This window comes from Schistocerca nitens, chromosome 1 (genome assembly GCF_023898315.1).
Source record: "Schistocerca nitens isolate TAMUIC-IGC-003100 chromosome 1, iqSchNite1.1, whole genome shotgun sequence".
Taxonomy (NCBI): Eukaryota; Metazoa; Arthropoda; class Insecta; order Orthoptera; family Acrididae; genus Schistocerca; species Schistocerca nitens.
In genome coordinates this window covers 114,272,458-114,288,775 of record NC_064614.1, presented here as the reverse complement: position 1 = coordinate 114,288,775, position 16,318 = coordinate 114,272,458, and the positions used below count along the sequence as shown (strand labels likewise).

General features: G+C 44.9%; 1 protein-coding gene across 1 annotated transcript in view; it reads left to right on the top strand.

Annotated features, from left to right (window-relative positions):
• The window catches only part of LOC126242117 (dentin sialophosphoprotein-like), a 162,970-nt gene that overhangs the window by 77,374 nt on the left and 69,278 nt on the right, over positions 1-16,318 (top strand). Inside the window, exon 3 of the mRNA XM_049948063.1 lies at positions 2,684-3,883. Coding sequence (XP_049804020.1) covers positions 2,684-3,883 — 1,200 coding nt within the window. The remainder of the gene's footprint in view (positions 1-2,683; positions 3,884-16,318) is intronic.

Genomic DNA, 16,318 nt, shown 5'->3' with positions numbered 1-16,318 from the left:
CCACCCTCCAAGATGTCGAGGTTGCATGTTTGCCCCTACCAGTTCTTGTCCGATACAAATCCATTTGTCTCAGTCGGATTCAAGCTACCCACTTTTGGCCAGCGCTCCATGGATGTAGCAGGTTTCCACTGTCCCAAGCACCCATCACAGGGACATTCTTCCTGGCTCTGGGGCTCTTCCTTCCTATGACAGCCATGTCTTCTTCGAGATGGACAAGCCAAACTCTTTCTTAAGTGGAAAAGGCAACATAGCCATCAACCACGTAGTTCTGTACCATGGGTAGAAGAAGCTCTGGACCAGTAACGACACTTCCTCTGGAGCTCAGGTGAAAACAATCTGCAGCAACACACGAATACGCCAGGTCGTTTTACAATTGAATCTGCAGCAGAAGTGGAAGTACTGTGTGGCGTCAGCCTCGTCATCAAAGGCAGGAACACATGCACAAACAGCGTCGCCATCGTGGCACCACTTTGATTCTATGAGTCACATGCTTCCGTCGGTATTCTTCCGGCGCTCGAGTATTTAGGTCGCTTTCTGACCGCTCTGCAGTCAGTTCGCACTGTGGGCTTCACGTCAGCCGCGTCTATTGGTTCCTCAATTGGAGTTCTTTCGCTAAGCGCACTCTACGCCTTCGGCTGTAGCGTCTAGTGGTACAAAAATCAGAGTTCTTGTACCGAGCACACTCTAAGTCCCATACCACATGCCAGCCACACCTAGTGGTCCCTCCATTGGAGTCCACATCAGCTCCCCATTTCGTTGGACCACGTCGCCAACTCGGCTCTGAGCTCACAGCTTCACAAGACACTATCCCCATGGACTTCGTTCACTTACGATCATCTCCGTCCAATGTCAGTGATTATCTATTTGGACATTCTAATACTAGGAATTTCCAGCGCACCAGTGATCAATATGAGACTGAACCGAGTAGTGGAGACTCTCGTTCCAAAAAACTTTCATATTTTTTATGAGACTCATTAATCTGAGCAAATCAATCATAATACGTTGTTCCCATAAGTCATGTACACGACAGTGATCATGAATCTGTGTGCGTACCGCTGATTCTGATGATGCTATGTTTTAGGTTCGGCGAAAGCTGATGGAACATGCCCTTCGCCACACTCGTCACTGCAGCCCTACCTCTCTATTTAGGTAGCCCAAAGATCAAAGGACAGTTTGCATACTAAATCAGAATTTCATTCCTACTCTCTTGACAATGTTGGTTGAAATACACTATGAAGATATCAAGGATAAAGTACAAGAAGCGAAAGGTTATCTACAACTAGTATAAATCAGACTGCAGGCTTAAGAGTATAATTATTTGAAAGTGACGAAGTAATTGAGAAGTGACTGATACAGAGTTGTAGGCTACACACGATGTTATTCTAGTATTACTATGAGCAATCAGTAATGGAAACCAAAGAGAAAGTTGCTTATTGGATTAACGTTCGATGGGAAGACATAACAACTGTAAGGTTTGCGGATCACATTGTAATACTGTCATAGACGGCAAAGGACTTGAACAGAAGTCGAATGGAACAGATAGTGCCTTGAAAAGAGGTTACAAAATAAACATCAACAAAAGTGAAACAGTCGAATTCAATCAAGTGATGCTGAGGAAATTAGAGTAGGAAATAAGACATTAAAATTAGCAAAGTCTAGCTACTTTGGCAGCAACTGGCAGCTGACGATGGTTGATAGTTTATTTTGCTTGTTATGCTTTTTAGCTGCTCTACCGTTTTTATCTCATACTGCACTTCCAGTTGTTATGGAGCCATATGCCATAGTAGATGCTCCACTAACCTGTTCCTTCCTTTGCCACAGATTTTATATCATTCTAAAGTAAAACGTTAAAAGATTCCAGTTTGTCTCTCTCTCTCTCTGGTTTGCCCATACCTCATATTCTGTTTGTACAGGACGCTATGGTCCAATCGCATACTTTTATGGACGTCTGTCCTCAGTCCATCTAAATGTTTGATACCGATGGAGCTCGTTTGTTGAAGGGAGTCGTTTTTGCCTCCAAGAATCTGCTTATTGTAAATTCTTCCACTTCTTCTACCGCATGTTCCTTAATTTTATCTTCAAAGAAAGAACTATACTCTTCTTTTAGTACTCTTCAACTCATTTTCGCTTTCCCTTAATCCGCTATGTTGCAATGTTATTGATTCCATTCAAATGATTTATCGTTAATCGGAAATCCCATGTCATCTGCGAACCATCAATGTGGCATCCAAGCCCCTCTCGTTTATTCTACTTGGAAAACTTTCTTGACTTTTTGCATTGTTTCTTCGATATAGAGTTTAACAACAAATTGAAACCCTTCTCTGGGTAGACTTGTTTGTTGTCAACTATCATTTTTATTACTCCGACTTTGGGGCTACTTGTCTGCATTCTTACCTCAGACCCATTTGTTAAATGATTTCCAAAATTTCATTCCACATTATATTGTTGAAGGCTATCTCTATGTCCACAAACTAGATATTCAGATTTTTCTTCATTCTTGTTTAGCTTTCTAAGCGCAATGTTGGAATTACTTCTCTGGCATACTTTCACTCCACCAGATATTCCTCAACAACGTGTGTGGAGACAAATTAGCATTGTTTTCTGTAAGTAGATGTGTGTTTAATTCATGTGTTAACTGTCTGTTGCCGTGTCTCTAAGGTGTTCTGCAATTATATTGGCACAGGAAACGATGCGAGGACTCCGAGACCGCTACGCCGCCTCACACGTTGGCAGACACCACGACATGAACACCGAGGTCAACACCAGGAGACAAGCCCACCGTCTGTCTGAAGTTGAGGACCTGCAAGGCAAGCCGATAGTCAGTGGCGGTCGAACCGCCGACGTCGAAACCGTACCACAATCAGTGGTTAGCGACAGGAACGACAAACCCTCTACCCCGAGTATTGACGATGATAACGACTTCCTGAGAGAGGATGGATGGAAACCAAAGTCATCACAAAAGGCGGCAGTCCTTGGGGAACATAGTGTCAATACCAAGAACGTAACATCAGAGCCGACGAGTGGCACAGACAATAAATCATCTACTCGCAACAGTGCCAACAGTGATGACGACAACGACTTCCTCAGAAGTGACACGTGGGAAACTAAAGCCCCACACAAGGCGGATGGTCTTGGAGAACCTAATGTCAACACCAATGCCGTAACAACCCAGGACGTGAGTGGTAGAGACAGCAAAACTCCCCCTCACAACAGCGATAATAGCGATGACAACAACGATTTTCTAAGAGACGACTCATGGGAGCCGAAGACGGCACCAGAAGTGAAGGCTAGGGACGACAAGTCCTCCGCTCCTGCCGTTGGCAACAATGAAGATGACTATTTTCTCAGAGATGACACACCAGAGGCGGTGGCACACAAGGTATCAGCAACAGGCGAAACTAGCAGAGACAACAAACCGTCTGCTCCATCCTTTGGTAACAATGTTGACGACAATGACTTCCTCAAAGATGACTCACTGGAGACGGTGATCCGTAAGCCAGTTGCCGCTGAAGTCAACACTGGTAGCGCACAGGCACAAAACGTGAACGGCGTGAATGAGAAGTCTTCTGATGACAACGGTCGTAAGAGCGATGATGACAACGACTTCCTCAGAGAAGACGACTTGCAGTCGAAACCTCACCCTGCTGGTCAAGCTAGCATCGATGCCGACGTCGAGAGAGTACCATCACCGGGAGCCCGTGGCAGCGACGGCAGCTCCTCCGCTCACAGGGACGGTAACGACGTTGACGACAATGACTTCCTCAGAGACGACGCAATGGAGGTGGAGCCACAGCAGTATGAACCAGCTGTCCGTGGAGGCCGCAATGCTGACGCGGATACTGCTTATGATGACGAGGATGAATCACCAAATGATAGTGCTCAGGTAAGAGCATTTGCATCTTCACAAATGCCACGATCACATCCTTCATCTCCACTAACAGCCCGGAATAAACTTTCAGATTCAAAATGAAACTGACCCTGAGGACATCATTGAAATGAGCACGGAACCAACAACAACGCTCGTCGTCATCACATTATCACCTTCTTAACAATAAGCACTTTCGAAGTGTTGTGATAATCTGATTTCATTTACTATTCATCTTTCTACTGGTTTTTGGACTACCCACTCTTCAGAAGCTCTGAGGCTGAGACTTCTATAGCAGTCTTCTTCGGCTGGTATCACTCACATCGTCTACATGAGACCTCCACTTCTAGCAATGTTCCGAGACCGCACAATGACATCGATTGTCGTACACGTTTGTTGGGTATTCTTGAACCTAAAGTCCGTTACACGAAGGCTATTGTAACACCCCACCCATCACTTATCTGGTTTTGGTGTGTGTTCACCCCAGGTAATTAACTAACAGATCAACAGAGAGTGCAAAACTGCCGCAATGTCAGATAACGCAAAGAAAGTAATAAGGCCTTGTGACTCCTGATTGAATTGTGGTGGCATTGATGACAGTGATTGTTCAGAACTGATCCCTTTTAATTAAAAAGGGGTGCACATTGATGTTATATTCAGCTGTTGAACACCAGATGCAAATGTTGAACATAAAATTAATTAAGAAAGTGACTTGGGATTTCAACTACTTGACTGAAAACAGATGCAGTCGATTAGCGCAGATTTATTTTAACTCACGACCTTCAATCATCACATTACATGACTCTCCTAACAGGCAGTGGTAATAAATTGCGTTTGCGTGGAGTAAAGCGCGATAAATCAAAAGTAATTCCTATCAACTGACCCAGGCGTAATGCGAAGTGCGAGAAGAATTCTACAATACACGGCCCATGAAACCCTCGTGGAAACTTTGCCGACATGATCCAACAAATTAATCAGTGGCCAGAGCGGGCACAATATCACCGAATTCAGCATGGCGGGGCGTCGTCGTTTGCGGACGTCGGCCGACCTCATGGTGCAGCAAGGCTGCACTCGTCTATTCACTTCTAGCTATCTTGCTCAGTACATAGCTGAACGAAAACTTTCTGTCTCCAAGCTCAATCGTTCCGTTTGCTAAGTCCTAAACTGCAGAGATGCTCACTCTCTCTCAGGCAAGCTGAGTAAAGAACGCCACGTCCGCACTCTAGGCAAGCTGGGAATGGAAGACCTCTACGGGGACTTCTCACAGTCTGCCCTTCGCCTCGGTTTCCCCTCCAGCAAAATCACTTACACCAATTGCAGCGGAAGTCGCGTTAATTATGTGTCGCTTCCCAGCGCCGACCAATGCCTGCTCTGGGAAGTGAACAAATTCCCACAAAATTTCCCTTCCTCTCAACTTCTGCTATTTAGCTCCTCCCAGGCCACCCATCAATGTTAGCGTCTTCACAAAACACCAATTTTTCCGGAATTCTGACTCCCAGGAGAGTACTTCAAATTCCTTGGTCCTATGTTCCCATCGGAGGCCAGCGTATTTCATTCTGTCGATCTTCACCTGATTTACTTCAGACTCTGCGGACCATGAATTCAGCATGAAGTTGCTATAGTCACGAACACACATATTTTGGCCTCTGTTGAACGCTCCACCGTAGCTTTGCACGGCTTACTCACATGTTTCACTGAAAACGGGATGACGGACATTTATCAACAGGTGTACAAGTTCTCCGTCTGCTTCCCGGTACACCAGCATGGGGTCAACCACCTACTCACTGTCACTCTTCTTAAGGCAGTGGGAGGCCGCACCCTGTTACCACTTTCTCAGAGCTTCAGCCGCCCTAAGCTGCCTATTGTCGCTTCCCTTCGCTGCTCCCTAGCCGGCCACGGTCAACTCTGTATACTTCCCTGGGATAAACTAGCCTCCAGTAAATCGACGCATTTCCACAAAGTTTTCATGTCGTGTGAATTACTTTAAAACCATCACCCGACATTAGTTATTCCAATACGTCCATACTATACCCTCTACAAGATGCACTGTGCCTTGTCAGTCATTTTTGTTCAGCCCTACTGTTCGCTCAACGTGAGTTAGGTGATATTTAATAACTTCATGTAAGGGGCATAGTTCTTGCCATCTTACACTATTAATAAGAATTCTCTCTGAATATTACACTTTGCGGACGAATGTTGTCCGTTTTGAAACTTCTGATGGATCTATAAGCCGAACCAGGACACAAACCCGGAAAATTTATTTCTGTGGGCAGTATTCTTACCGGATGAGTTATCCGAGCATGACTCATGGCTCCCCCTCGGCCCTTTATTTTGCCGGCATCTCTCTTCCACAGTCCAAGGTTTCGGGTTCGATTCCCGGTACAGTATATAGTTTTAATCTCCCAGATATTTTCCATAACAAACCTCTCGTGCAAGTTGATAAGGTTATCTTCCTCGGCTGAACATGTAAGCTTTGCGAAAAAAACATAGATTCAAAGCTATAATTTGCCACAAATTCATCTCCATGTCCTCTATATTAGGGCGCACAGGTGTTCAACATAGCCTACATTGTGCTAAGGAATAAAAACTTGCCACCTGGAAGGATGGGGAAGGAAGTCGATCGTGCCATTTCACAAGAATCATCCCTTCATTTACTTGAAGCGACATAGGGAAATTACGGAAAACCTAAATCAGGATGACCGGACGCATGTTTGAACTGTCGCCCTGCCATATGCAAGTGGAGTGTGCTAACCACTGCGCCACCTGGCTCAGTCTATATACATTAGTGTCCAAAATTAAAGCAACAGGCCGGCCGGAGTGGCCGAGTGGTTCTAGGCGCTACAGTCTGGAACCGCGCGACCGCTACGGTCGCAGGTTCGAATCCTGCCTCGGGCATGGATGTGTGTGATGTCCTTAGGTTAGTTAGGTTTAAGTAGTTCTAAGTGCTAGGGGACTGATGACCTCAGATGTTAAGTCCCATAGTGCTCAGAGCCATTTCAACCATTAAAGCAACAAACGGAAATTTTGCAAAATCGTGTTTATTTCACCACAGAACAGAATAAACAGGTGATAATAAAGTAGAAACAATGTAAAGAATTCAGAACATAAACAAATGCAACATGCACAACGGTAGACAAAAAAGTTCTTAGTTTTTCTCAAATTAACGGATTTGCACAGAACATTGTGACAACTGGTTAAGGTGCTCAGTACGGGATGTGACCACCTCTGGCAACAATACAGTCCTGATAACGACGGGGCATGCTGTGAAATATGTCATCAGTCTCATGATGAGGCAATAACGCCAATTCTTCCTGCAGTGTTGGTCGCAGTCTTGGAGAGTGGTTGTTGGATGCTGACAATATGCAAGCCGACTTCCTAATGCATCCCAGACATTCTCTATGGAATTCAAATCGGAAAAGCGAGCAGGCCACGCCATGCATACAATATCTTCCGTTTCCAAGAAAACATTAACCACGCGTGCTCTATGAGATCGAGCGTTATCGTCCATCAGTACGAAGTCTGAGCCCACAGCACTTCGCAACAACAGCGAATGAGCTCCCAAGATCTCGTCACGATACCTGAAAGCAGTTAAACCTTGCCGATTTACCTGTACCGTTTCATAAAGAAGGGCTCGGGTGGTCAACATAATCCCTGCCCACACCATAAGGGAACCTCCTCGATATCTTTCTCTCTCCACAGTGTTTGGTTCCTGAAATCGTTTTCCACGTTCCCTCTAGATGCGACTCCCTTGAGAACAACTCTCCAAACTAAATCAGGACTCATCTGTGAAAAGAACGTTGGCCCATCGTTCGATCGTTCAGGTGGTATGTTGACGGCTCCAGTATAGATGTTCCCTTATGTGAAGACATGTCACAGGTACCCATATAGGAGATCTCTGACAATAAAGACCACTCTGCTGAAGCCTTCTGTACACCGTTTGCCACGACACAACACGTCCATGGGATGCTGCGAGGTCAGATGCCAGCTGCCGTGCAGTACTAAGGCGCTACAGTCAAATAACTGTCTCCTCTTTCTGATGTCACACGTGGTCTGCTCTGCCCTGGTCTTCAGGATACAATTTGGGTCTCTATAACCTTTCGCCACTCCCGAGAAAAACAAAACGAGTCACAGTAAGCCTTCGGACCGCATCAGTTCGCGGCTGTCCTCCTTCCTTTCTTTCTTCGGCTCTCCACCGCAGACAGCCTGACACGCGTCTTCTCTGTGCCATTCTGCGCCGTCTGTGACTATGTACAAAGCGATTGTGGACTTCGAGCTACCCGGCAAACACTACGTCGTTTCATGGATCCTCTGACGTCATCGTTAGCGTGGTTGTCATTTGATTGCAATGCCATCTTCCGTGCAGAACACTATCGTACGGACATCTGATTGACAGTTTGTATGATTATATCGTGAATTAGACACAGGACGGGGAAATAGCAGTTTGTTGTTTTAATTTTGGGCACCACTGTATGTACTATAACAACGCGTTGTACTGAGCACAGACATCTCAATATTGTTCATACCAGCACCAAGATTCGAAGTCACGTACGAAAGGCTTCTGTTTCCGGACTCAGTATATGATGTAGCTCATTTCGACTTTTCTGATAAAACACGCTAACACCAAAAATTAAGCTACAGAACGGCTGTCGCTGTATAATTTTATTTATTTATTGGTTTCTAGCTTGTAACCCATGTTCACCTATTCCTTGTACATGCTGATGACTCAACCTATGAGCGTATTTAGTTCACTACCGTTGATTTACATATTGTCGTTGTTGTTATGGTGGTGGGTTTCAGTCCCTCAAGACTGGCTGGATGGAGCTTTCCACGCTACTGTGTCCTGTGCAAACATCCTCAAATCCGCAAAACTATTGCAGACTGCATCCAGTTGAACCTTCTTACTGTATTCTACTTTGGTTTCCCTCTACAGCTTTTATCCCACACTCTCACTCCCATTACCAAATTAAATATTCCCTTAACCTATAGTGTCTTAGCACTGCATCCCTTCTTTCACTCAAGTTGTGTCACAAATTTCATTTCTTCCCAATTCCGTTAAATACCTCTGCATTAGCTATCCGCTCTACCTGTCTAATGTTCTTCTCCAGCAACTTATTTCAAAAGCTTCTATCGTCCACCTCTGTCTTTCATACAAGGCTACACTCTAGAAGCATTAACTATAGACTGCCTCACTCTTAATTTTATGTTCAATGTTTATTTATCTCTATTTTTCAGAAATATTTCTCTTGACAGTCTGCATTTCATATGTTCTACACGGAAGAGCCAGACTATCCTAATATCGGATAGGGTCCCCGCGAGCACTCAGAAGTGCCGCTGCACGACGTGGCATGGACTCGACTAATGTCTGAAATAGTGCTGGAGGGAGCTGACACCTTGAATCCCAGAGGGCTGTCCATAAATCGGTAAGAGTACGAGGGGTAGAGACCTCTTCTGAACAGCATGTTACAAGGCATCCCGGATATCCTCAATAATGTTCATGTCTGGGGAGTTTGGTGGCCAGCGGAAGTGTTTAAACTCAGAAGAGTGTTCCTGGAGCCACTCTGCAGCAGTTCTGGACGTGTGGTGAGTCGCATTCCCCTACTGGAATTGACCAAGTCCATCGGAACGCACAATGAACATGAAAGAATGCAGCTGATCAGACAAGATGCTTACGTAAGTGTCACCTGTCAGAGTCGTATCTAGACGTATGAAGGGTCCCATAACACTCCAACTGCACACGCCCCACACCATTACAGAGCCTCCACCAGCTTGAAGAGTCCCCTGCTGGCATGTAGGGCCCACGGATTCATGAGGTTGTCTCCATACCCTCACACGTTCATCCATGCGATACAATAGCCGGCCGCTGTGACCGAGCGGTTCTAGGTGCTTCAGTCCGGAACCGCACTGCTGCTACGGTCGCATGTTCGAATCCTGCCTCGGGCTTGGATGTGTGTGATGTCCTTAGGTTAGTTAGGTTTAAGTAGTTCTATGGCTACGTGACTGATGACCTCAGATGTTAAGTGCCATAGTGCTCAGAGCTATTTGAGCGATGCAATTTGAAAAGAGACTCGTCCGACCAGGCAACATGTTTACAGTCGTCAACAATCGAATGTCGGTGTTGACGGGCCCAGGCGAGGCTTTAATCTTCGTATCGTGCAGTCATCAAGGCTACACGAGTGCGTCTTCGGCTCCGAAAGCCCACATCGATTATGTTTCGTAGAATGGTTCGCTGACACTTGTTGACGGCCCAACATTGAAATCTGCAGCAATTTGCGGAAGGGTTGCACTTCCGTCACGTTGAACGATTCTCTTCAGCCGTTCTTGCAGGATCTTTTTGCAGCCGGAGATTTGATGTGTTACCGGACTCCTGATATTCACGGTAGACTCGTGAAACGATCGTACGGGAAAATCCCCACTTCATCGCTACCTCGGAGATGCTGTGTCCGATCACTCGTGTGCCGACTATAACACCACGTTCAAACGCAACTAAATCTTGATAATCTGCCATTGTAGTAGCAACAACCGATGTAACAACTGCGCCAGACACTTCTTGTCTTATATAGACGTTGCGACCGCAGCGCCGTATTCTGCCTGTTTACATCTCTCTGTGTTTGAATAAGCATGCGTATACCACTTACTTTGGCGCTTCAGTAAATATTCCATTCACTTCTACCCTCGTCTTTTATCTGGTGTCCAAAATTCATCCATCATTTTTAGTATCTAGTCTATCTTGTGTCTTGTGCAAGTCTCATCATCTCTTCATAGCCACTGTAACCTACATCCATTTCCATCGGTTAACTGTAGCCAAGCCTTACTCTCTCTCTGTGTCTCTCTCTCTCTCTCTCTCTCTCTCTCTCTCTCCCTACTACAGAGCGATTTTTTTCCACAGTGTACCAACTCTAGAGATTGATCGATGAGAGGATGCGGAACAAAAAAGATCTAATGAACTTATCTCCGGAAATGCATGGTTTCCATGTTAGAGATCATTTATTCAGTCATATACTGTTACAGAGACTGTGGTCTAATACGCGCTGTACCAAGCAGCCACAGTTACAGTACGTTGGAAAATGCTTTCCATGCGACTCACCGCATACGTGTCGGCCAGGCTTATTCCGAACAGTGTGAAAGGCAGCATGAATACGTTGCTCCAGTGTCTCCACGTCTGAAATCGACTCTGCAAGCACGATACTTTGAGATGGACCCATAACCAGAAACCGCACGGGTTGAGATCCGGTGAATGAGCGCCCCATGCAACTCGAATGCCTCGTCCGATCCACCGACCAGGAAAGACATGATTGAGATGTGTCCGGACGTTAACGGCAATGTGAGCTGGAGCATCATCATTTTTTTTTTTTTTTTTTTTTTTTTTGTCATCAGTCTACTGACTGGTTTGATGCGGCCCGCCACGAATTCCTTTCCTGTGCTAACCTCTTCATCTCAGAGTAGCACTTGCAACCTACGTCCTCAATTATTTGCTTGACGTATTCCAATCTCTGTCTTCCTCTACAGTTTTTGCCCTCTACAGCTCCCTCTAGCCCCATGGGAGTCATTCCCTCATGTCTTAGCAGAAGTCCTATCATCCTGTCCCTTCTCCTTATCAGTTTTTTCCACATATTCCTTTCCTCTCCGATTCTGCGTAGAACCTCCTCATTCCTTACCTTATCAGTCCACCAAACTTTCAACATTCGTCTATAGCACCACATCTCAAATGCTTCAATTCTCTTCTGCTCCGCGCTCCGCTTTTCCCACAGTCCATGTTTCACTACCATACAATGCTGTACTCCAGACGTACATCCTCAGAAATTTCTTCCTCAAATTAAGGCCGGTATTTGATATTAGTTGACTTCTCTTGGCCAAAAATGCCTTTTTTGCCATAGCGAGTCTGCTTTTGATGTCCTCCTTGCTCCGTCCATCATTGGTTATTTTACTGCCTAGGTGGCAGAATTCCTTAACTTCATTGACTTCGTGACCATCAATCCTGATGTTAAGTTTCTCGCTGTTCTCATTTCTACTACTTCTCATTACCTTCGTCTTTCTCCGATTTACTCTCAAACCATACTGTGTACTCATTAGACCGTTCATTCCGTTCAGCAGATCATTTAATTCTTCTTCACTTTCACTCAGGATGGCAATGTCATCAGCGAATCGTATCATTGATATCCTTTCACCTTTTATTTTAATTCCACTCCTGAACCTTTCTTTTATTTCCATCATTGCTTCCTCGATGTACAGATTGAAGAGTAGGGGCGAAAGGCTACAGCCTTGTCTTACACCCTTCTTAATACGAGCACTTCGTTCTTGATCGTCCACTCTTATTATTCCCTCTTGGTTGTTGTACATATTGTATATGACCCGTCTTCCCTACAGCTTACCCCTACTTTTTTCAGAATCTCGAACAGCTTGCACCATTTTATATTGTCGAACGCTTTTTCCAGGTCGACAAATCCTATGAAACTGTCCTGATTTTTCTTTAGCCTTGCTTCCATTATTAGCCGTAACGTCAGAATTGCCTCTCTCGTCCCTTTACTTTTCCTAAAGCCAAACTGATCGTCACCTAGCGCATTCTCAATTTTCTTTTCCATTCGTCTGTATATTATTCTAGTAAGCAGGTTCGATGCATGAGCTGTTAAGCTGATTGTGCGATAATTCTCGCACTTGTCAGGTCTTGCCGTCTTCGGAATTGCGTGGATGATGCTTTTCCGAAAGTCAGATGGTATGTCGCCAGACTCATATATTCTACACACCAACGTGAATAGTCGTTTTGTTGCCACTTCCCCCAATGACTTTAGAAATTCTGATGAAATGTTATCTATCCCTTCTGCCTTATTTGACCTTAAGTCCTCCAAAGCTCCTTTAAATTCCGATTCTAATACTGGATCCCCTATCTCTTCTAAATCGACTCCTGTTTCTTCTTCTATCACATAAGACAAATCTTCACCCTCATAGAGGCTTACAATGTATTCTTTCCACCTATCTGCTCTCTCCTCTGCATTTAACAGAGGAATTCCCGTTGCACTCTTAATGTTACCACCGTTGCATTTAATGTCACCAAAGGTTGTTTTGACTTTCCTGTATGCTGAGTCTGTCCTTCCGACAACCATATCTTTTTCGATGTCTTCACATTTTTCCTGCAGCCATTTCGTCTTAGCTTCCCTGCACTTCCTATTTATTTCATTCCTCAGCGACTTGTATTTCTGTACTCCTGATTTTCCCGGAACATGTTTGTACTTCCTCCTTTCATCAATCAACTGAAGTATTTCTTCTGTTACCCATGGTTTCTTCGCAGCTACCTTCTTTGTACCTATGTTTTCTTTCCCAACTTCTGTGATGGCCCTTTTTAGAGATGTCCACTCCTCTTCAACTGTACTGCCTACTGCGCTATTCCTTATTGCTGTATCTATAGCGTTAGAGAACTTCAAACGTATCTCGTCATTCCTTAGTACTTCCGTCTCCCACTTCTTTGCGTATTGATTCTTACTGACTAATGTCTTGAACTTCAGCCTACTCTTCATCACTACTATATTGTGATCTGAGTCTATATCTGCTCCTGGGTACGCCTTACAATCCAGTATCTGATTTCGGAATCTCTGTCTGACCATGATGTAATTTAATTGAAATCTTCCCGTATCTCCCGGCCTTTTCCAAGTATACCTCCTCCTCTTGTGATTCTTGAACAGGGTATTCGCTATTACTAGCTGAAACTTGTTACAGAACTCAATTAGTCTTTCTCCTCTTTCATTCATTGTCCCAAGCCCATATTCTCCTGTAACTTTTTCTTCTACTGCTTCCCCTACAACTGCATTCCAGTCACCCATGACTATTAGATTTTCGTCCCCCTTTACATACTGTATTACCCTTTCAATATCCTCATACACTTTCTCTATCTGTTCATCTTCAGCTTGCGACGTCGGCATGTTTACCTGAACTATCGTTGTCGGTGTTGGTCTGCTGTCGATTCTGATTAGAACAACCTGGTCACTGAACTGTTCACAGTAACACACCCTCTGCCCTACCTTCCTATTCATAACGAATCCTACACCTGTTATACCATTTTCTGCTGCTGTTGATATTACCCGATACTCATCTGACCAGAAATCCTTGTCTTCCTTCCACTTCACTTCACTTCACTGACCCCTACTATATCTAGATTGAGCCTTTGGATTTCCCTTTTCAGATTTTCTAGTTTCCCTACCACGTTCAAGCTTCTGACATTCCACGCTCCGACTCGTAGAACGTTATCCTTTCGTAGATTATTCAATCTTTTTCTCATGGTAACCTCCCCCTTGGCAGTCCCCTCCCGTAGATCCGAATGGGGACTATTCCGGAATCTTTTGCCAATGGAGAGATCATCATGACACTTCTTCAATTACAGGCCACATGTCCTGTGGATACACGTTACGTGTCTTTAATGCAGTGGTTTCCATTGCATTCTGCATACTCATGTCGATGATCATTGCTGATTCTTCCGCCTTTAGGGGCAATTTCCCACCCCTAGGACAAGAGAGTGCCCTGATCCTCTACCCGCTCCTCCGCCCTCTTCGACAAGGCCGTTGGCAGAATGAGGCTGACTTTTTATGCTGGAAGTCTTCGGCCGCCAATGCTGATTATTTATCAAAATTTAGGCAGTGGCGGGGATCGAACCCGGGACCGAAGCAGCCACAAAACCCTTCGCCACCTGCAAGAAATACCGATAGTTACGGCCTGTTAGGCGACATGGAAGAAAGACTGGTCCTAAAATGCGGTCGCCAATTATCCCTGCGCACATATTCCGGCTGCACCAGTGCTGATGATACGCTGTCACCATACCATGGGGTTCTGCATACTATCCTACAGATGACTATTATGAAAGTTGAAGATACCATTCCACGTAAAGGTGGCCTCATCTGTGAATAGGATGAATGACACAAATGCTGGCGCGCAGTCCGGAACCGCGCGACTGCTACGGTCGCAGGTTCGAATCCTGCCTCGGGCATGGATGTGTGTGATGTCCTTAGATTAGTTATGTTTAAGTAGTTCCAAGTTCTAGGGGACTGATGACCACAGCTGTTAAGCCCCATAGTGCTCAGAGCCATTTGAACCAATTGAACAAATGCCGGAATTGTGATTGCGTGCTGAAGAAACCAGTCAAAACTGTTCCCTATGTGGAAAGTCTGTCGCTAGTATGCCCTGCACACGCTGGAAGTGATAAGGGTAGTAACAACTGTCAAGGAGAATGTTCCACACGGTCGTCTTTCTTACCCTCTACTGGCGGGCCAACTGCCTGGTACTGACACGGCGGTCGCCCTCCACAGTGTTAATCACATTTTACTCCAAGTCTGGTATCCGAACATTTCGGGTACGTCCTTCATGATTTCCTGTTTCCTGCAACGACCCTGTCTCAGACAAACGGCGAAACACTGTTGCAAAAACTGAATGCCGTGGTTGTTGTCGGCGGGGCTCGATCCACTGATACAACCTTGCTGCTCGCAGCCCGTTGCCGTTTGCCTTTACGTAAGTAAACGCCATGTCCGCAAGCTCTCGATTCGAATACAGAATCATTGTGTTGAACGCTTGTCACATCCGCCTCAAAGTCGGTCAGCAAGAGGAGTGAATCGGACACAGCATTACCACTGACTATAGCAGGAGAGGTCGCTAGGGCACGGCGTATGAGGAACAGTACCACCCTCTAGGAGGAAACCATTCATACTGTAATTGTGGCAGCACGATACAGCGCGTATTAGACTGCAGTCTCTGTAACAAAGTATGATTGAATAAATGGTCTCTAGCACTCTAGCATGGAAATCATCCATTTCCGGACGTAAGATCATTACACCGTTTTTGTTCCGTATCCTCTCATCGATCAATCACTAGCGTTTGTACACGGTGGAAAAATCACGCTGTGTAACTCCCCAAACTTCCTTCCATTGCCTATTTGACTATTCATTGATGCCAATGGATGTGTTCTATTATCCGATCCCTTCTTTTAGTCAAGTTATGCCACAAATTTCATTTTTCCCCAATTCGGTTCAGTTTCACTTCATTAAGTCTTAGAACTACTCATCGTATCTGTAGCATTATTCTGTGACAGGATATTGTGTTTCAAAAGCTTCTATTTTCGTTTTATCTGAACTATTTACTGTATACGTTTGTGTGTCGTATGAGGCTACAATCCACAAAAATATTTTCAGAAAAGATTCCCTAACACTTAAACGTATGTCCGATGTTACCAAATTCCTCTTTTTCAGAAATGCTTCTCTTGCTATTTTCAATCTGAATTTTATGCGTCTACTGGGGCCATCGTCACTTATTTTAGTGTAAAGTAGCAAACCTCGTCGACTGATTATATTTTTTCATTACTCAGTCTAATTCTGTTAACATCACCTGATTTAACCCGATTACGTTCCATTACCCTTGTCTTATTTTTGTTGGTGAACACCATCTTAAAACCTGTTATGGCTACACTATCCAGTCCTTTGC